Raw genomic sequence first — 23340 nt, 5'->3', positions numbered from 1 at the left:
TTGCCGGGGCGTCCGTCAACCCAATCGGCATTTGCATATACTCATAGTGCCTACCTAGTGTAGAGAATGCAGTCTTCTGGCTTCAGCATGACCTGATGATAGCCGTGAGCCAGGTGTAGGGTGGAGAAATGCCTTGCCTTCCCTAAAGCATATAATAATTCGGTAATTAAAGGAAGCGCATACGCTGTACCGATAGTAATGCGGTTGAGCTCTCAAAAATCAACTACAACGCTGTATTTCTGCTTCCCAGAGGTGTCCATTAGCTTCGGAATTAAAAGAATAGGTGATGACCAAGGGGGAATCGAAGGCGCTATAATTCCATCGTCTAGCATTTTGTCACTCTGCCTACTTACCTCCTCTTTCTGAGCTTCAGGTAGCCTATATTGCCTTAAATGATTAGGAGGCTGATCAGCTGGTGTCAGAATGGCATGTTGCAGCACATCCGTGTGTGTCAATTTAACACCTTCCATGTAAAATATATCTTGTAGGCAGTACAGACTGCATATATTTTTGCGCGGACCTTAGGTGCTAAATGATTCAACCATAACTGTTCTCGCAGTCTTTGAGCTCTAGACTTAGTAATGGGATAGTTGGTTTCCGTTCGGTCATCATTATTATTACTACTACAGTCGGGGTGCAACGTATCCAGTTACATTCTCTAGATAAGGCGGCTCTTTTGACCTTGTTTACTACAAATGGTGGTTCAGCTGATTCAATCATTAGAGCATGAAGCTCCACTACTGGTCTTCGTAATCTCCAACCCTTATCTGTAGTATTCAGCATGCTAACAAGAGCCGTGTAATCTTCTGCCTTGGTCAGGCACTCGGCCAAATAAACACCCGGTTTAAATTCCTGCCTCTCAATTGTATTGTCTTTGTCTACTTCAATAACCACTATCTTTTCTGTCCTGGGTTGAAGTGTGTCCCACACAGGTTCCCGTGCACCACAAGGGTATTTTTTTCCTGCTATCAGCGCATAGCCCCCCTGGTGATTTAATATGCTATCGCGCAAGACACTCTACCCTATGATTTAATCTTGTCTTAACCTGAAATTTCAGCCCCGAAGATGGTTTTCCATTTTTACACCACGCAAATGCTGGGGCTTTACCGTAATTATGGCCATGGCTGCTTCCTTCGCACTGCTAGCCCTTTCCTATTCCATCGTCGCCATAAAACCTCTCTGTATCGGTGCGACGTAGAGCAACTAGCAAATTTTTTTATCATCACCCACTAGATGGAAATCTAGGATTTTCCCTCCTATCAGGATTCGAACCTCTCCTCTCGAGAGTACTGCATTTCCACTGATTCGTGTCAATTGGAATTTCCTTTCAATTCACGAAAACGTTCTTAGGTGCACACCTTTCTTTGAAAAGGGACATGTCACTGCCTGTGAAAGTTAGAAATTTCATTACAGCCCATACTGAACTGGGATTACAGTGAATTAAAGGTAATTCTGATACACCTTTTGGATACAATAATAATTTGTTGATGTGAATTATATCACATGCCGTTCATAAAACAGTGGTACTAGTACTAGTTTCGACACTAATTACGTGTCATCAGCCAGTGATACAATTAAGCAAAATACAAACATCCAAAAAATAGTATAAAACACATAACACACATACAATAGTAATTTAAAATAAGTTAAAATTATGGTACAAAATTATGAAATGAAGTAATATTCTTTAAAATCTATGGTGAGAAACTCAGTTGTTAAGTCCATTCACACATGAAAGATGACCCAGCTTGAGAATATAAGTCATAAAATGTTTATATCTTTGGCTTGTTAAAAGACAATGGCAAAACATATGTCATTCATGTGAAGAATAACTCTTGTTTGCCTAAGCTGTGGCATTTGACGGTCTTAACTCCGGTGGTTCCAGAGAAAATAGTATGGTCATATGAAGATCTTATTTTGAAACCATGCTTGATTCCCAGTTCGATATACGGGACCATGGAAACCTGATGAAAAAATTATGAAAGCAAATTAGGTATTGCGCCCTGGTGGGGGTGTGATAAGCGTCATTCAATTGCAATTAATTATTGAGGAATATATATTTCATTTTCAGAAGCAAGAATATCTTATTTTATATATTGTAAGTACAGGCAAGGCCGAGATAGTGTTGTGAAACCTGCCACAGACTGCTGTCGCCTCTAAGATTAAGAAATACAATGGCCAGCAGAACTAGAATTCACAGAAATTGTGATGAGGGGGAAGAGACAGGTAAGAGTTATTTCCAACTCAGTGGAAAGGTTTCAGAACCGCGGGCAAAATTATAGTGCGGCACACCGGATGAGGCCAGGTGCAGAATTCCTAGAAATGACGTCATGGGATCTCCAATGTACTAACGAGTGATGAACGCAAGGTTGGTACCTAAAGAAAAAATATGTAACTTCTCAGTCCCGCGTGAGCTTGGACCAATCGTAAAATTCGCAGACCAGAAGCAGGTACGACAACTTCGTATTGTAAGAAGCACTATCAACGTTAACTCCACGGATTAAATTTATAGAAGGAAGTGATTTATAAATTCGAGATAAGGTGAAATTTAGAAGCCTAACCATATAATAAAAGTTACTAAAAGTTATTGATTGAGGGAGATTGACTGGCGTAATTCTGAGAATTCATGGACGCTATTCGTTGATTGGCTGCAGGCAAGAGACGCGACAAAGCAGCGCGAAAACCCAGCCTGGAATACAGGAGCTAAATTAACGATTATATCAATTACCAGCGAACGACATTATTTGAGACTTGGTATAGAGGCTAATATAACATAATTACATTAGTGGATCCCAAGTTTAAGCCACTGGCTGGGCCGCATATAGTGGTATGAGGATATTGGAACTGTGTGCCCTAAGATGACCTCCCGTGAACTCGGAGGAGAGGGGAGTCGAATATAAATACATGGTTGTGGAGACGGAAGTATCATACTTGTGATAAATTGTTCGTGCTGTTACTACGCCAGGATGCGTACTTACTCGTGGAGAATTGTTTGAGATGTTATTAAGTTACGTAGCACAGTGATCCAGGACGTGCATTAGTTGGTATTACAGTCTTCAAAATCAAATCAAAATCTCTTTATTTGCAAATGAGGTGTCTACCTCGGTGGCAAATGGTACACTAAAATACATTATTGTCAAGCACTAAATTTTAAATGAACAAGAGACGAAGAAAATTTTCCTAGAATACAATATTATACAATTTACGCTAATAATTTGTCCTATTAAACACACACATCATCCTTAATAAATTTATATTGTTTACAAAATTCTACTTATAACATCTTACAAACATAGTCAACTCATATACAGTATGTGAAATTACTTCTAATAATAATATACAACTGGTATAAGATTAAAATTAACATTGAATTTATTTACATATTTATATTTTACCCATTTTGGAACCTAAGTAGCATAACGACCTGCTGCGTCTTAACCAGAGCCCCTTTTGCCACCACTTTTCAGAGTTCCTGAAGGGCCTTCACAGCTACCGTAGCGATCCCAGGGCCCTCGAAGTCCCCACTGTACTTCACCCCTACAGGCAGTCCCCTACTTGGGCTGTCCAAACTCCTTAGACCAGGGGATGGAATTAATTTAATCACACACATTATTTATTTACAATGTCCTGCACTGGTCGAATGCCCTCCAACATTTCATTTATTTTCTCTGTTGTTTATTCTCTTCTTGAATATCTGTACAGATTTTGGAAAAGGATCAAACACTACCCCTGGTAAACTGTTCCACTCCTTCACGCCCTTCCCAATGAATGAAAATTTACCCCAATTGCTTCTACTAAAATTCCTTCTAATTTTGTACTTGTGGTCAGTTCTACCAATATAATTATTTTCCAACCGAAGCCTCTCACGGATATCTCTCCATGCTTCTTCTCCTGTATAGGCTCTATATAATCCTATAAGTCTAGTTTTCTCCCTTCTCTTACTTAAAGTTTCCCAACCAAGTTCCTTTAACATTTCTGATACACTACTCTTTCTCTTGAAATCCCCTGTTACAAAACTTGCTGCTTTCCTCTGCACACCATCTAGTACTTTTATTAGGTATTCTTGGTGAGGATCCCAAACACTGTTTGCATATTCCAATAATGGACGAACCATACTTAAGTAACTTTTTTCTTTTAATTCTTTGTTGCATCCTTTAAGTAGCCTCATTATGACATGTAACGATCTGTATGCTTTCCCAACAATGTCATCAACATGACCCTTCCAGTGCAAATTACGTTCAAATCTCACACCTAAGTATTTGCATTTGCCATCTTTAGGGATAACTACCTCATCCAAAGTATATTCAAATTCAGTTTTAAAGCTCCTGTTTGTAAATGTTGTAACAGTTGATTTCCCTCCATTAATCTTCATATTATTTTCTTCAACCCATTCTTGGATACTCTGAAGGTCCCTTTGTAATTCTGAGCAATCCTCAATGTTATTTATTTCCCTATAAACAATTATGTCATCTGCATACAATCTTATTTTCGATGTTATATTGTTCCCTAAATCATTTGCGTATATTAAGAAAAGTAACGGACCGATTATACTACCCTGTGCAATTCCCTTCCAAACTTTCTCTTCCTGCGATATATTATTTCCTACTTTGACTTTCTGAACCCTTGAATTTAGAAATGTTCTTATCCAACGTATAACCCTTACGTCCAATCCTATTTCCCCAATTTCTTTAATAATATTTCATGTTCCACTCTATCAAAGGCCTTGGAAAGATCTATGGCTATGCAATCTAACTGGCCTCCTGAATGCAACTGATCTGATATGTGCTGCTGAAATCCCACCAGTTGTGCCTCGCAAGAAAATTTTTTTCTAAATCCATACTGGCACTTCATGAACCAATTTTCATCATCACATATCCCTCTGATGTACTTTGCTATTAAACTCTCCAGTATTTTACAAACTATACTGGTCAGGCTGATTGGTCTGTAGTTCTCTGGTTTCCTTTTATCACCCTTTCCTTTATAAATTGGTATTATTATAGATTCCTTCCATTCCTTTGGTATTACACTATTATTTATGATATAGTCAAAGAGAAATTTTAAATAAGGCACTATATACCACTCCATTGTCTTTAATACCTCCCCAGTAATTTGATCACTTCCTGCTGCTTTTCCTTGCTGAAGCAGTTGGATTTCTCTGAAAATATCTTCATTTGTGAATGAGAAGCTTCTTGTTTCCCGATGTGTCTCTCCCTCTCTATCTTCTGTTCTGGTTTCCAAGTCCTGACAATCTTCTACTGAATCTCTGAATTCCCTACTGAAGAGGTTTGCTTTCTCAGTATCTGTTAAATAGTGTTCACCCCCTTCTCCCACCTTTGTAGGAATTTGGATTCCTTTTCCTTTTTGATTCGTAATATATGAATACAGCTTTTTCCATTTCCCTTTGCGGTCATTACCCTCTTGAAGAATGCAATTCATATAATTCTGTTGAACAGTTTACTAGCAGGAGTTCGAATATATACAGAACTCATTAAATCAACACCTACAGACAGGAGTGTGAGGTTCTTTGTCAAGAATAGGAAGTACGTTACGTGAGAACGGTCGTGGGTGTTCGACGGAATTTCACCAAGTAAACAGTCAATTAATAACTGATACCTGGTCAGCTACGCGAACGTGAGACGGGAAAATTCGAGTGCGCGCCAGGCCGTTTAGAGTTATACCGAGATATCACATGTTCCTAATGTCCAGGGAAGGAACGAAGAATGTATATTTATATTAAGTGGGCTAAATAAAAAGCCAAGATTGTAAAATTTATGTGTTAAATTTAGAGTGGAAATTATTCCATGTGCTAAAGTTATTTTTTATAAGATTAAAATGTGTGATATTAAAAAGTGTCAAGGATTACCTCTTCAAGCTGGCATGAATACCAGTAGGATGCAGTGCTAAACACGAGTGAGGGCTATGTTCCTCGTCCGGTTTAGCAAACTACAGGCTGAGATGAGTACCCCTTAATATATATTTGTAGATTGCTATCGTTAGCGGGAGGAAATTATATTCTTTTATTATGGCAGCTTGATTGTGAAACGGACCGTTTCCGGCTCGTATAGATTCAGAGATAAATAGACAAAGGGACAAATTAATATGTACATAATTAGATCAAGCACTCATCATAATTTTGATTATTTAATAGAATAGAGTAGGGTTGATTTCTTTATTCAAGTGCTTGAATTGTTTGAAATGATATGGAGCACGTTCCACGTAAAGATAAGATTAATATTCATTTTAGAAGTCCTCAAATGTGGTTTTCAGTTATCGGAAACTTTATAGATATTAAGGCATGTGGTAACATTAGCCAGAGGTAGAGGGTTGCCAAGTGATTTTAATTGTTGTGGGACGGAATGAAGTCCATTGAATTGTTTGTAAATATCAATGATTACTTGTGCCGCGAAGTTTCGCCAGTGGACAGAAATATAATAATCAGTAGAAGTATCGGAGTGATAAATGAACATGGGTAATGTGTATATGCGTGTTTACAGTAATGCTTTGTGAATAATGGCACGGGCCTAGTTTGATGGAATGATTGCAAGTTAAAGTAATTTCAATGTCGAGATAACATATGGCGTGGACGACTTTAATTCAGGCAGTAAATTTGATTTTAACTTTAATTGTTGATTTAACGTTTCTGGACTCCATAATAATCAGAAATATTTGTTTAGAAGTGATAGAGGGACGTGTGTAGGATGGTCATGATATGTTGAAAGCCCAGAGTGGTTTGAGCCAATTTTTGAGATCGCAAGGCGTGCAGGACGAAAATTCGGCATGAGGTAAGAATTGAGCCGTACTGTTTTTGATGATGAAATAGATACATCTCGATGCCTACGTCGATATAATATGCCGATTCGGTGTCATGAGTGGCAGGAGTCCACGCACCGAAGACTAATGAATGAATTAAATGTTTGAAGAGTTCCAGTGGGGTAAATGGACTTCAAAATGAAATGGAAGGAATAATTTAGCACTTGCAGAGATTGGATGTATTTGCCCAACTGCGAGGTGCCGTGGGATTTGAGATCTGTCTTGGGAGGACATGGTGTTCCCATAAATTAACGACAGTACGAAAATAAGGTAGCGGGTTCGAATACCGTTATTATGTTCCAACCGATATGAAATCGGATCTTGGTGGTTCATATTTGGGAGTTAACATATATGACTAAGTTCTAAAGAGTGAAATTAAAATATAAAATTTCGAAAAATAATAATAATAATAATAATAATAATAATAATAATAATAATAATAATAATAATAACCTTCCAGGTAAATCGTGTTTTAATTGATTGATCAGTGCAAAACTAGACCGAAATTGTAAAGGGTTATGCGTTAAACATAATAATAGTTAACTGCCACGTAACAAATGAAATTTAAATATAAATTTTCAAACTAATAATAATAATATTCCAAGTACATCCCGTCTTAATTGATTAAGTGCCAAACTAGATCGGAATTGTAAAAGGGGTTATGCCTTAAACCTAATAATAGTGAACTGCCGTGTAACAATTAAAATATAGCATTTTCAAACTAGTAATAATATGAAGAAGAATAATAATTTATTATATTATTTCTGAGATTAATAATAATGGTGAAAAATGAAATTAAAACGTTAGATCAAAGTTGATAACCACGATCTCTACTGATAATAATAATAATGAAATTTTTTAAAATTATTTCGATTGATGATGTTGAATGATACTATAGGGAAGTTAGCAGGCGAAATAACGTAATAATGTCAAGTTGTTGTAAATAATAAGTTAAGTTGATATTTGTAGTGTGATGGCAAATCCCTACATCTGGACCGTTGGGTTAGAGTCCCTTTGTGGTTTCCTTCAGTTAACGATTAGGATATCTTGGGTAGGAACCCGGGGAGAGTTTGTAGTATCCCGCGTTGGTCTCACCTCAATAAAAGTGGAGACGATGACATGATTCATGTGATCGTGCCCACTTGGCCAACAGGTAATTAGTCCATGACCATCAATGGTCATTGTGTTCAAAAGGGTCGAACTGATACCTTCAGAAATCAACGGTTCCACCACTCAAATGGATGGGTGGTCAAAAGTGTAAAATATGATGTAAATTCTCAGGAATGATTTGCCAAATAAACTGCAAATTAAAGGTCAACAAATTTTGTTGTGTGTAAAAATTTTCATCTTAAATAAAATAAAATGCTCCTTTAGCATTTGCAAGGAAACAGTTCCAGGTTCTTGTTCTTGCAGCATAGTAAACCCTTGGTGACCGTTTAAATATCCGTCCCCTTTCCTAGGTCGGAGCCTTCATATTTTTCCCTTTGATATGATTTAATATATTTTCTTATGTGTTTTTATGATGAGCCTTAAAGTTAATGATTAGAGCGTCCTGTTCAACCCTGTAGTACTAATTGGATGGCGCCAATACATTTAATTGGAGATCTTATATCTTCATAATTTTTTATTATTGTTTATTAGTTGGGATATATTCGGACCGTAACACCCCCTGAGATAAATGCTGGTTGGGACTCAGGCTTTGAGCGGGTACAGTATGTTGGAATTACAATCGCGGAACGAGGAGTAGAAAAAGGTTTGAACTCACCTTGAACAGCGTGTTGGAGCAGTTAGTGAATTGAGTGGAGCTGAGGTTCTGAAAGAGTGCAGGAGCAGAGGCCAAGTGACGGCAAGAGAAGGAGGAAAGGGAGGGCATTGAGGAGGAGCAACAACAAGGGAATGGGGCTAAGGTGAGGTAGTGGGTATAAATGACGGGGATGTGCGTTGCATATGGCGTGAAATATCAAACTCATATTTGGAGATCTGATATTTTAAAAATAGTTGATTAGGAAAGCAAAAAGAACGCTAGGCTTCTTCGAAATTTCATTTAGATTAAAGTTGGGGGTAAAATATTGATCAAGATGGATAAAGCAATTGTCAATTATGTTCAGGGGAGGCCCTTTATTTGCTATTTTAAGGATTTCTAAGTCGTGCTCAATGTCAGTAATTCTATGATAAGAGTCAGAAATGTGTTGACCTATTGCCGAGAACCTATTATATTTTATGGCGTTGACATGTTCCAAATATCTTATTGTAAAACTACGTCCGGTCTGTCCCAGGTATGAAGAACTACAGTCATTACGCCTGAATCTGTAGACTCCAGACTTTGCAAAATATACTGGAATTATTTACTGAGGGGGAGTTGTACAGAAATTTGGAATTGGTATTGTTGGTTCTGAAGGAAATTTTTACATTATGCTTCCTGAAGATAAAAATTGGTTCATGAGGAGCCAGTATGGATTTAGAAAGAAATTTTCTTGTGAGGCACAACTGGTAGGATTTCAGCAGGACATATCAGATCAACTGGATTCAGGAGGGCAGTTAGATTGCATAGCCATAGATCTTTCCAAAGCCTTTGATAGAGTGGAACATGAAATATTATTAAAGAAATTGGAGGGAATAGGACTGGACGTAAGGGTTACACGTTGTATGAAAACATTTCTAAATTCAAGGGTTCAGAAAGTCAAAGTAGGAAATAACGTATCGCAGGAAGAGAAAGTTTGGAAGGGAATTGCACAGGGTAGTATAATCATTCCGTTACTTTTCTTAATATACGTAAATGATTTAGGGAAAAATATAACATCAAAAATAAGGTTGTATGCAGATGACATAATTGTTTGTAGGGAAATAAATACCACTGAGGATTGTTCAGAATTACAAAGGGACCTTGAGAGTATCCAACAATGGGTTGAAGAGAATAATATGAAGGTTAATGGAGGCAAATCAACTGTTACAACATTTACAAAAAGGAGTTTTAAAACTGAATTTGAATATAGTTTGGATGGGGTGGTTATCCCAAAAGATGGCAAGTGCAAATGCTTAGGTGTAAAATTTGAAAGTAATTTGCACTGGAAGGGTCATGTGGATGACATTGTTGGGAAAGCATACAGATCATTACATGTCATAACGAGGCTACTTAAAGGATGCAACAAAGAATTAAAAGAGAAAAGTTACCTAAGTATGGTTCGTCCATTATGGGAATATGCAAAAAGTGTTTGGGATCCCCACCAAGAATACCTAATAAAAGAAATAGATAGTGTGCAGAGGAAAGCAGCAAGGTTTGTAACAGGGGATTTCAGGAGAAAGAGTAGTGTATCAGAAATGTTAAAGGAACTAGGGTGGGAAACTTTAAGTAAGAGAAGGGAGAAAACTAGACTTATAGGGTTATATAGAGCCTATACAGGAGAAGCAGCATGGGTAAATATCCGTGAGAGGCTTCAGTTGGAAAATAATTATATCGGCAGGACTGACCACAAATGTAAAATTAGAAGAAATTTTAGTAGAAGCGATTGGGGTAAATTTTCATTCATTGGGAAGGGTGTGAAGGAGTGGAACAGTTTACCAGGGGTAGTGTTTGATCCTTTTCCAAAATCTGTACAGATATTCAAGAAGAGAATAAACAGCAACAGAGAAAGTAAATGAAATGTTAGAGGGCATTCGACCAGTGCAGGTTAATGTAAATAAAAAATGTGTGTGACTAAATTAATTCCATCCCCTAGTCTAAGGAGTTTGGACAGCCAAAGTAGGGGACTGCCTGTAGGGGTGAAGTACAGTGGGGACTTCGAGGGCCCTGGGACCGCTACGGTAGCTGTGAAGGCCCTTCAGGAACTCTGAAAAGTGGTGGCAAAAGGGGCTCTGGTTAAGACGCAGCAGGTCGTTATGCTACTTAGGTTCCAGAATGGGTAAAGGAAAAAAAAAAAAAAAAAGTAAATAAATGCAATTAAAATATCAAGGAAGGTTCAACCTTTTCAATACAAAACGTGTTGCATAAGATGTTCACAACATAATATTTATTAAATAGTTAGAACCGGTTTCGACGCTCATCGCGTCATCATCAGCTACAAAAATCACAAATGGGCAAAGTACATGTCATAAAAATTGCATTAATAACTCTTGCATGGCTGAATACAATGCAATTTTTATGACATGTACTTTGCCCATTTGTGATTTTTGTACCTGATGATGACGCGATGAGCGTCGAAACCGGTTCTAACTATTTAATAAATATTATGTTGTGAACATTTTATGCAACACGTTTTGTATTGAAAAGGTTGAACCTTCCCTGATATTTTAATTGTGAATCTCAGTTCAATACAGAAAAATGAAGTTTTTAACTTATAATAAATAAATGCAACGTAAATTTTAATTTTATACCAGTTGTACAGTATCATTTGAAGTAATTCCACATACTGTATATCAGTTGACTATATTTGTAAGTAGTACAGGATATATTATTAGTAAAATTTTGTAAACAATATAAATTTACTAAGGATGAGTTGTGTGTTTAATAGAAAAAATTGTTAGCGTAAATTGTATAATATTGTATTATAGGATAATTTTGTTCTCCTGTTAATTTAATATTTAGTGCTGGACAATAATGTATTTTAGTGTACCATTTGCCACCGAGGTAGGCACCTCATTTGCAAATAAAGCGATTTTGATCTTTTGATTTGATTTGATTAGTAATTTTGTAGACGTCGTTATTGAGAGTAAAAGTAGAAAAAATAGCGGCTTTGGATTTTTCTTTAGTAAGAGTAGTCTTAGGACGGTGTCTGAATTTACTGATTATCCGTTCTATGAAGGATTTATTATAACCATTAGACTTAGCAATTGCACGTATAGTATTGAGTTCGTTATTGAAGTCTTTCTTTGACATAGGTATTGTGAAGGGACGATGGACTAAACTGTAATATGTTGCATGTTTATGTGTTTGAGGATGTACGGAGTCCTGATGAATGGTGGTTGCTGTTTGTGTAGATTTCCTGAAAATTCTGTAAGATAGGGTGGAAGGATGTCTGTGAATAGTCAAATCTAAAAAAATTGATTAATTTGTCTGTTTCAGACTCAAGAGTAAATTCAATATGCGGATCGCTACTATTAAGAACCTGAAGGATGGAGTTCGCTTTATTAATTTCTTGGTTCATAATTACGAATTGTCGTCAACGAATCTAGCCCATAGGAGAATGTTAGGGAAGTTGTTATTGTTGATTTTTGAGTATTCCAAAAAGTCTAAATAAATCTCCGCTAAGATTCCAGAATAATACCAATATAAATGGTCCATTATTGGACATTATACATTTTCTAGCTAACTCGTTCCTGGTTGCCAGCGTTTCGCCTTGAGTGTGTTAAGTTGGGCTCATCAGTTGGTAAATAGCACACCTACCAAGACGCATGGCTGGTGCATACCGTGGAGGCCACTGCGTAGGCTAGTTGGGGCCATCTGCAGTGCCAATGCACTATGAGAGACTTTGTGTCATTACCAAAAGTTGATGCCTGCCTGGCCATCAAATGATATAGATGTTGATTCCCATAGGAAACCTGAAACATTTGTCCCGAATGAGTAAATATAAATGGTCCGTTATTGGACATTATAAATTTTCCAGCTAACACATTCCTGGTTGCCAGTGTTTCGCCCTGTGCCTTTCAATGATATGACCTACCAGGCAAAGCGAAAAGCCTACCACTATATGGACATAAAAATTAAGATCGCCAAATTGGGCAAACATATTAACTTCTTGAAACAGTGTATTACGTATGATCTAAGTCCAATTTTTTGAAAGGCAGCATTAAAAAACAACGTGCTGCACTGCACTCTATCAAAACTCATCAAAAAAATAGTAACATTTGGTTAAGTTATGAAATTACCTCCTTTTACACATGGAAATATCTTTCTAAAACAATAGACTTTATGAAACTCACCATGAAGCAGCCAATTTGCTTCCTATTGCTCAATGGAACCTATTCCAAAATCAAAATAATAATAGACTTTTTGACTTGCTTTCACAAAAACAACTTTCATCAGAGAAGAAATTTAAAACTTTAAGAATAACACAACTTCACGGAAAAATCAGTCCAAAGGGACCATAGTGTCAAGAAATGTAATAGAGCAACTCCACCCTCCTGTGTTTAATTTGTCTAAAGTAATTTTAAATGAGGAAGAAATCTCTATTCTATCGAAAGGCCCAAAACACAACTGGCCAAAGATGAACAAAATAAATATAGCCACAAATTCAGTTATAGAGTCTGAAGCCACCATAAAAAAAATGCCTCTAGAACAACACGACGAACTCAGATTTGATGTAAAAAGAAAATTAGACAAGATCCTCACTTCTGAAAATATCAATAAGAGTTTCTCCTCTACTAATCCTATTGACAATAGTCGATCTCTGAACATAAATAATTGCTGAACTTGAAAAGAAAATCTGTGATAACGACCTAATAATTACAAAGGCTGATAAAGGCAATACCACAGTTATAATGAAAAAAAATGTCGCAAAAACGAAATAATTTTTTTAACAACAGTATGTTCTCGATAGTTAAAAAAGATCCAACTCAAAAAAATACAGCAACTAATAACACAAACTTTAAAGAATACCTCATTTCTTCTCACGGACCAAGAAAAATCTAGACTTTTAAGTATGAACCCAGATCTACCCACAGCTAAAGCCCTCCCAAAGATCCACAAAGCTGGCACTCCCAGCCACCCATTTATTAATTATAGGCCTAGTCCTTTGTATAAAGCTTCTCAATTTATTTAAAGTTTCCGGTCTAAAAATTATCATTTTCTTTCCAGTAAGTCCATTATAAATACCATAGAACTTATTGATAAACTAAAGAATTTTGACATAAAACCCAATCATTCCCTTCATTCCTTTGACGTAGTCAACATGTACCCAAGCATTCCAACTGCATAGCTCTTCCCCATTATTGAAAGTAACCTAAATAAACATAGCTTCCTCAGCAAACTTGAAATACAAGATTTCATCTCCATCTTAAAATTGGTTGTTAATTACAACTATTTTACATCCGATAAAACTATTTTACAACAAGATGGCTTAGCAATGAGATCATCAGCTTCTGGAATCTCAGTGGAGATTTATTTAGACTTTTTGGAATACTCAAAAAATCAACAATAACAACTTCCCTAACATTCTCCTATAGGCTAGATACATTGACGACACATTTGTAATTATGAACCAAGAAATTTATAATGCGAACTCCACCCTTCAGGTTCTTAATAGTATCGATCTCCATATTGAACTTACTCTTGAGTCTGAAACCGACAAAGTAATCAATTTTTTAGATTTGACTATTCACAGACATCCTTCCACCCTAACTTACAGAATTTTCAGGAAATCTACACAAAAAGCAACGACCATTCATCAGGGCTCCGTACATCCTCAAACACATAAATGTGCAACATGTAATAGCTTAGTTCATCGTGCCTTCACAATACCTGTCAAAGAAAGTTTTCAATAATGAACTCAATACTATACGTGCAATTGGTAAATTTAATGGTTATAATAAATGCTTCATAGAACGTATAATCAATAAATTCAGACACCGTCTTAAGACTGTTCTTACTAAAGAAAAATGTGTGTTTTGTGTTTTATACTGTTTTTTGGATGTTTGTATTTTGCATAATTGTTGATGACACGTAATTAGTGTACCTTCATGCTTAGATACATCTGATGTGTTGGGACTTGATAGTATCTGGATTTTCACAGTCATCCCTTGCTCGTGATACCTTGTTTAACGCATCCCGTGACTTGAACCAACAGTCCTTACTCTCGTGAGACCATCACTTACATATATCACACCATACTTTGCGGCTGTGGCCACGCACAAGACTTCCTTCGACTTGCTGGTCCCTCCTTTTCGGACTAGCCTGTGCGTCCTTGCTAGAGTTAGGCTTAGCTGTATACTGCCACCGTAAATGGCCTGGGCTCCCACACGCATAACAATGCTTACATGTTCGTCTATGGCTCTTAGTACTCCGGCCATTCCTTTCCGGGCATTCGGGTCTCTTTTAACCCACTTCGTTACACTCGTAACACCGTACGTGGGTTGAGACCGCCCCTTTTGGTACCTTGTTTCCTGCGCACGCTGAGATCACGCCTGCGATGGTAACTTTGCGGACCTGACTATAATTACTTTTCTATCTGCAGGTATTCTCTTGTCTTTTGACTTTTTCTTTTACTCCCGTTTTTCATGGCCTATTTTCTTACAGTACATACATTTGCGTATGGCCGAATTATCCTTAGCCCATGGTCGATTGCACTCCCTTGCGATATGCCCCTCCTGTTTGCAATTAAAACAGGTCATGAGCACAGTTTTAGTCTTATACTGTTTGTTACCTGATGCCTTTTGTCGCCCTGCATTACCCTTGGTTGGTACCACCCGCCAACCTTCCTTACGAGGAGTTCTAGGCGGGCGTGGTTTGTACAATGCTTCGCGCTCCTCCTGGGAGTTTAACAGTGCCTCCTCCTGCCTAGCTTCGCTTACGGCTTCCTCAAAGGTCCTTGGGTTCCTGTCCTATACTTTATTCTGAATTTGCCTATTTCGGAGCCCATGGGTGAAACCAGTTATCGCTATCTTTACTATCAGCCGGTGCTGATACTTGCGGCCTTCTATAGGTTCCACCTCTAATATTGAATTTCTGAACATGACCGTAATTTCCTCTACTTCATGCGCCCAGTCTGCTACAGCATCTCTAGTCCCTAGCTGGGACTGGAATAGCTGACACAAATGAAACAAAAATGTGCCCTGCTTTCCGTAATATTCCCATAGAGCAACCTTTGCATGCCTCCAGTGAATAATATCACCCTGTGACCCTGTGATAACAACTTCTCACGACCTGGGCCCGTTATTTTTGTTGAGATGTATTGAAAGAACGGAGTTTTCTCATTGGGCCTTACATTTGCTATGAATTCGCGGAGGTGTTCTGGCTTACTGCTGTCAAATTCATGTCCTATTAGTTTATGGCCTTCTACATCTGATATATAAAAGTGTTCCTCTGCATGCACATTACCAGTATCAGATCCTGAGTCACTCACATGATCTACCATATTAGTAGATTCTGCCATGGTGATAGAGATAGTTACAGGTACTCACCCCTAGTTGCTGTTCTGCTCGTTGATGCTGGGCTGGTTTCTCGATACTCGGCTCGCTGCCTGGTCTGCACCGGTTCTGCTATCTCGTGCTGGACTGGATTAGTAGGCAGCTCACGTGCTGCTGGAGCCTCTCACTGGAACAGGAACTCCGGGGTGATATCTTCTCGCTTGACTAAGCCTCTTCTGTGGGGCTTTTAAAATTCAATATGTCTTCTTACCCAATGAGGTTGGATACGTCCAGACCTCACATTGCACACCAAACTTCTTCTGTCGTGATAGACAGGGTTTGGATCTCGTAGGAGGTTGATAGGTTGGCTGGACGACAGATTGGAAAGTTTCCGAGGGGTTGGGACGTCTAAGTTAGGAAGCTCCAACTAAAGTGGGGAGAAGGAGGATATAAAGAAGATGTTGAATTCCCTCGAAGAAATTACTCTATTCTTCTAAACTGAATATGTACACTATGTACAGATGATACAAGACTCTTAAGTGGCTGTCTTGAGCTGAAGTCGGTCCAGGCAAGCGTTCACACTTGACTACTAAGTTAAGAAAACATATTATTATTAGTTGCGTAATCGTCTTGTTGACCGACAAGGATTCTAGTTACAATTGAACCGCGAATTTCCAACGGAAGGCCCCGAGGCTGAGTGGCCGGGGCTTATATAGGATTTCCGGCCCCATCCAATCTTCTCAAAGCTCTTAAAATATTCTATGAGACGTCACTGTAGAACCTTCCATGGTTCTAGCCATCTAGCCATCCCCTGTATAATTCCTATATGTCTCGAAGTTGTCAGTGTCCTGACCTCTGTTCTGTGTACTCGTGAGTCACGGTCTTATGATTATTACTCTAAGTCTTGTGACCGACAGACTTCTTACCCAAAATTTCTCAGTATTCTAGAACACCACTCTCTCAACCAGAATGACCAATTATACGAATTACATTTTAAAGTGTTTTACCATATTTACAAGTACTTGTATTTGTAAGGACTGAGTCCCAGCATTTCTGCCGGTTACCCCTAATATGTCAGACCACAGCAGCTCCTCCTACTTCCCTACGGGTCGATCCTCGGAGGGAACCACTGTCCTGAGTTCATGTCCCGGGGAGGACACAACAGGAACATTCTGCAGTAATAAGATAATTGAGGAGGTGTGGGGAATAACATGGTTTTGAGAAGGACCTGAGATACGCTTACTGCTGATTAGCGCGGTCGAGACCTGTTTCCTGAATGAGGAGTAGAACAAGATGTCCTGTCCAGATAGAGGAAGTGACTAATACTAAAGAAATATTAAAATTTACCTATGACAACAATGATATTTACAGTAAGATACAGTACAAAAGTTGAAGACTATAAAAACAGCTGGAATTGATAAGGTTTCAGTGGATATACTAAAGACAATGGGTTGGGATATAGTACCATATCTGAAGAACGTATTTGATTATTGTTTGGTTGAAGGAGCTATACCAAATGAATGGAGAGTTGCTATAGTAGTCCCTGTGTATAAAGGAAAGGGTGATAGACATAAAGCTGAAAATTACAGACCAGCCAGATTGACATGCATTGCATGTAAGCTTTGGGAAAGCATTTTTTCTGATTATATTAGACATGTTTGCAAAATTAATCACTGGTTCGATAGAAGGCAGCTTGGGTTAAGGAAAGGTTATTCCACTGAAGCTCAACTTGTAAGCTTCCAGCAAGATATAGCAGATATCCTGTATTCAGGAGGTCATGTGGACTGTATTGTGACTGACTTATGTAAGGCATTTGATAGGGTAGATCATGGGAGACTCTTGGCAAAAATGAGTGCAATTGGACTTGACAAAAGAGTGACTGAATGGGTGGCTATGTTTCTAGAAAACAGAACTTGAAGAATTAGAATAGGAGAAGCTTTATCTGACCCTGTAATAATTAAGAGGGGAATCCTCAAGGCAGTATTATTGGACCTTTATGTTTTCTTATATCAATGATGTGTGTAAGGAAGTGAAATCAGAGATAAGGCTTTTTGCAGATGACGTTATTCTGTAAAGAGTAATAAATAAGTTACAAGAATGTGAACAACTGCAAAATGACCTCGATAATGTTTTGAGATGGACAGTAGGAAATGGTATGATGATAAACGGGGTTAAAAGTCAGGTTGTCAGTTTCACAAATTGGAAAAGTCCTTTCAGTTTTAATCGCTGCATTGATGGGGTGAAAGTTCCTTTTGGGGATCATTGTAAGTATCTAGGTGTTAATATAAGGAAAGATCTTCATTGGGGTAATCACATAAATATGATTGTAAATAAAGGATACAGATCTATGCACATGGTTACGAGGGTATTTAGGGGTTGTAGTAAGGATGTAAAGGAGAGGGCATATAAGTCTCTGGTAAGACCCAAACTAGAGTATGGTTCCAGTGTACGGGACCGTCACCAGGATTACTTGATTCAAGAACTGGAAAAAATCGAAAGAAAAGCAGCTCGATTTGTTCTGGGTGATTTTCGATAAAAGAGTAGTGTTTCAAAAATGATGCAAAGTTTGGGCTGGGAAGACTTGGGAGAAAGGAGACGAGCTACTTGACTAAATGGTATGTTATAGAAGTTGATTCCGATAGGGAATTCCGAGCTGTCAGTGGAGAGATGGCGTGGAATGACATCAGTAGGCAAATAAGTTTGAGTGGTGTCTATAAAAGTAGGAAAGATCACAATATGAAGATAAAGTTGGAATTCAAGAGGACAAATTGGGGCAAATATTTGTTTATAGGAACGGGAGTTAGGGATTGGAATAACTTACCAAGGGAGATGTTCAATAAATTTCAAATTTCTTTTAAATCATTTAAGAAAAGGCCAGGAAAACAACAGACAGGGAATCTGCCACCTGGGCGACTGCCGTAAATGCAGATCAGTAGTGAGTGATTGAACACAATCTTTCTGTGTTGTCTTCTTTCGCTAGAACTAGTTTTCCATCTGAGCTCTTAATATTCATATACCTAGTTTTCCTTTCTCCAAAAGTTTCCTTGATTTTCTATGCAGCATCTATCTCTCCAAGGACCATACAACTTTCAACACCCTTGCACTTCTCTTTCAGCCATTCTTCTTTAGTTGACCTGCACTTTCTCTCTACTTCATTCTTCAATCGCCTGTGTTCTTTTCTGCCCTCCTAATTTTTTGCATTCTTGTACTTTCGCCATTCATCAATCAAGTCTAATATATCCCAAGTTATCCACCGATTCATTCTTGAGCTTACCTTTCTCCGTAACTGTTCTTCAGTAGCTCTACTGATCTCGTTCTTCACATTTGTTCACTCATCATCTATTGTGTTTCCTTCAGCCTTTTCATTACTTTTTGTGCAAATTGTTCCTTGAAACAGTCCCTCGCACGCTTTTCTTTCAACTTATCTAGGTCCCATTTTCTTTCTTCAGTTTACATTTCATGACCACCACGTTGTGGTCGGATTCCACATCTGCTCCTGGAAACATCTTGCAGTAAAACAACTGGTTTCTGAATCTCTGTCTAATCATAATAAAGTCTATTTGATTCTCAGTTTTAACACACATTCATAGTTTGTTCCCCCCATATTTTTCAAATTTCTTTTTCCTCCCCACCCCTGGTTTTCAGGGTTTCAAGGTTCACTGGCCATTCTGAATAATAATAATAATAATAATAATAATAATAATAATAATAATAATAATAATAATAATTTATGAATATGAATTACTACACAAGAAACATACGAGGCAGCAGCAACACTCATTTAGCAGAACATTCTTCATATATTTCTTCCCTATTTATACTGAAGAAAGAATTTCGTTAATCTCAAAACAAAAACATTTTATTATGTGTTTAATTTCTGACGAAAATGCATTTATTAGAAAATTCTCAGTTTTTGACACAAATGCAAAGTTGGTTCCCTCCAGATTTTGCAAGCTGCCATTTCCCGCACCCCCACCCCCACCCCCTGTTTTTTTCAAGGTTTCCAGGTTCACTGGCTATTCTGAATAATAATAATAATAATAATAATAATAATAATAATAATAATAATAATAATAATAATAATAGAAAATACGTTAATTAATGGAAATGAATTACTACACAAGAAACATATGAGGCAGCAACAACTCTCCTTTGGCAAAACATTCTTCATACATTTCTTCTCCCATTGCAAACCCTACAGACCAAATTATAGCAGGAAATCATGAATTGGAAGACGGTCACAACAATGGGATCATTTAAAATTAAATATATAATTGAAAAAGTATATTTCAATTTATTTGCTTTATCAAGAACAATAATATACATGAACCATTCAACGATGCTGTATTAAAATGCCAGCATTAACTACAGAGTTTTCTGCTGACCACAGGCGGCTCTACTAATAATCTACTGTAAGTAATTGATACAACTGTGGACCTTTCTTCAGAAGAAATCCTTGAACATTAAGAGTAGATAAGAAGTTTCCAAAATCAGTAGCAGGCACACCAGCCATATTTGCCACTTCTTTCAATTCCTGGGTAGAGAATTTTGAACTGCTACGAATTTCTGCCTGTCGTTGCAGAGCATTAATGAATTTCTTGACCTGAAAAATGAAATGATGTTGTAACCAATACTAGTGGTTGTAAAATATATCTTTTGAGGAAAAAACGGAATGCATGGCAATGCATTTATTTATTTATTTATTTATACATACACAGTTCAAAAAAATTAGGGGAACATGTTTTGTAATGTCTGGTATGTGAACGTTAATTTGGTAGATGGGATTCCAATGGTCGTACAGCATACCTTGAGACCTCAGCTACTCAGGGTATGTCAAATTGAAGTTATACTCCATTTGTAGGCGTAGCCATGCATTAATCTGTCAGGTGACCCCTCAAAACAAAGTGAATAGCCATGCGTCCGCGTGTCGTTTTGAGGTACACGGACTACTGCGGTCATTTGAGCACGTTGTACGTAAACCAGCACGTGCCATAAGACATCTGAACAAGGTTCAAGTCGCAAGGGCTGTCACTTTGATCCAGGAAGGATGGACTTTTCGTCGTGTTGCTGTGGATCTCAATCTCTCTCCGTCGGTTATTCAATGCTTGTGGAATCACTACAGTGAGACAGGCTAGTTCACAAGGAGGGTTGGACAAGGTCATGGACGCATGACAACTCTACAGGATAACCGATATCTGACCATCTGTGAGTTGCGGCGTCGTTCAGCAATTGCCAGAGAACTGCAACAAGACCTTAGGAGGGTCACTGGAGTCATGGTGTCTGACCAGAGAGTAAGGAACAGGTTAAGAGAAGTGTCCTTACGACCCAGATGTCCTGTTCGAGTGGCCCGTTTAATGCAGCAACATCGGGCAGCTCGCCTTCTGTTTGCCCGTACAGACGTCAACCTGCAACTTCGCCAATGAAGATCTGTGTTGTTCACAGACGAGTCCAGATTTCCCCTGACACAGCGTGATGGACATCAACGTGTATAGAGACGCCGTAGTGAGCAGTATATGCCAAATATTGTCCAGGAAGGCGACCAATTCAGACAAGGTTCTGTGATGAGTGGGGTGGCATCGGTAATGATGGCCGCACGGATCTTGTCGTCTGTGGTAATCTTACCGCTGCAGGGTACATCGAGAAGATACTGCTACAGCTTGTGTTGGTTGCTGCATATGGTGTTGGCCCTGAATTCGTACTCGTGCACAGCAATGCCAGGGCTCATGTAGCGTGCATCACCAGCGCTGTCTTGCGAGAACTGGACATTCAAGAGGTGGAATGGCCAGCAGTGAGTCCCGACCTTAATCCCATCGAGCATGTGTGGGATAGGCTTGACAGAAGTGTTCGTGGGCGTCCTGTTCCACAACAGACTCTCCAAGACCTCAAATAGGCTCTCGTTGAAGAATGGGACCTGATACCGCAATGTGACCTCCGTTGATTTATACGGAACATATCACATAGGTGCCAAGCTGTGATAAATACTCGTGGAGGACATACACCACACTGAAGCTCTCCAACTGTGATAAAAATCCACCCTGGAGGACTGTTATCACTTTGTTTTCGGCCCTATTTGGACATTTCTGTTTGTGTTCTGAAAAAGAACGCGAATCCATCAATGTTCTTTTGCATACTTCAACGGCAAAGAATAATGGTTTAATTGGTAATATACCTGGGTGTGAGGTATTGTTTTGTAGAGCATGGCATACGTTCAAAAACAAGTTCCCCTAATTTTTTGGAACTGTGTATTATCAAAAAGTGAAATTAGTGATCATGTAGGAGCAATTAAAAAAGCTAAAATGTTTCTTCCTTTTCAATACTTCATTAGTAATGTACAAGCTAAAACATGTTGGGACTAGTTTTGACCTCTACTGAGATAATCTTCAACCAAGGAAACTAAAATTGGCAAGTTAAGACATGAAGATTTGGAATGAAGGAGTGTTAAAATAAGGTTCTGTTATTCAAAATGAACATTAAAATTCACAGTCTCAGTTGCTACACATTGTAGTCACGTAAAAGTTCCGTTCTAAAACGTTGGATAATGTTTCACCATCTTAGGCTTGTGGTTGAAATTGTTGGCACTGAATCACACAAATGAAAGGTTGTATCATAGTACATGTTGGGTATTCAGCCCAAAGGCTGGTTTGATCCTCCACAGCGCTGCCAAGAGCTGTCATAAATAGCCTATGCGTCACTGAAGAGGCATACTACAGAAATGATGAGTGAGGTAGTTTCCCGTTGCTTTCCTTACCGAGACAGAAGTTGCTATTACATATCAGCCTGCCAAGCCCACTGAAATGCATGCACCAACTGACCCTATGAGCGATGTTTTCACACCATTCATAACAGGGACTGGCTGCATGAGGAATGGTATAACTAGCCTCTCTTATACCTCAATCACTTTCAATCAATCAGTCAATCACTACTGATCTGCATTTAGGGCAGTCACCCAGGTGGCATATTCCCTATCTGCTCTTTCCCTAGCCTTTTCTTAAATGATTCCTATAAACAAATATTAGCCCCATACAGTATCTAACAAAAAGGACGGCTACGATCTTGATGTTTTGCGATAATTTGATCAAGTACTGTTCTGGGAAAGCAAGCGGCGGTGAACTTGCATTAGGGATCATCTTAGCATCGCATTCAGCTGGTAGAGAATTCTCAGAAATTATAAAGCAGAGAGTGGCCACAACAACTGGAAGGAGACAGAGCGCATTTCAACAGCTCTACTTCAAGACGGAAAGAGTTTCGTCAAATGTTCGCACTTATGCTCCTTCCTAATACTAATCTAGTATTTTTATATAATCAGATACAATCATGTTCTCGAGCCCGTAAGAGATGTTGCACCTTACATATATTAAGCCATTACTGTTTTGGGCCTCATATTGTCAAAGCCAAGGATGAGACTGAGACAGGAAAGTAACAAATTTATTCCAGCCCATACCGGAGGACATAGTGCACTGTAAACACTTCATC

At 38.3% G+C, this 23340-nt stretch overlaps 1 protein-coding gene across 4 annotated transcripts in view; it reads right to left on the bottom strand.

The window, feature by feature from the left end:
- Positions 1–23340, bottom strand: part of LOC136862701 (DNA helicase MCM8) — a 661148-nt gene that overhangs the window by 16813 nt on the left and 620995 nt on the right. For 2 of the 4 annotated variants that reach the window (XM_067138906.2, XM_067138905.2), the window contains exon 15: positions 20170–20470. The exons of 1 other annotated variant lie outside the window; for it this stretch is intronic. In XM_067138906.2, coding sequence (XP_066995007.2) covers positions 20267–20470 — 204 coding nt within the window. In that variant the 3' untranslated portion in view covers positions 20170–20266. Of the gene's footprint in view, positions 1–15946; positions 16055–20169; positions 20471–23340 lie in introns of those variants that run through there. One more of the 4 variants, XM_067138908.2, reaches the window with a different exon arrangement.

The sequence above is a fragment of the Anabrus simplex genome, chromosome 2, assembly GCF_040414725.1.
Source record: "Anabrus simplex isolate iqAnaSimp1 chromosome 2, ASM4041472v1, whole genome shotgun sequence".
Taxonomy (NCBI): domain Eukaryota; kingdom Metazoa; phylum Arthropoda; class Insecta; order Orthoptera; family Tettigoniidae; genus Anabrus; species Anabrus simplex.
This window is presented reverse-complemented; position numbering and strand designations above follow the sequence as displayed.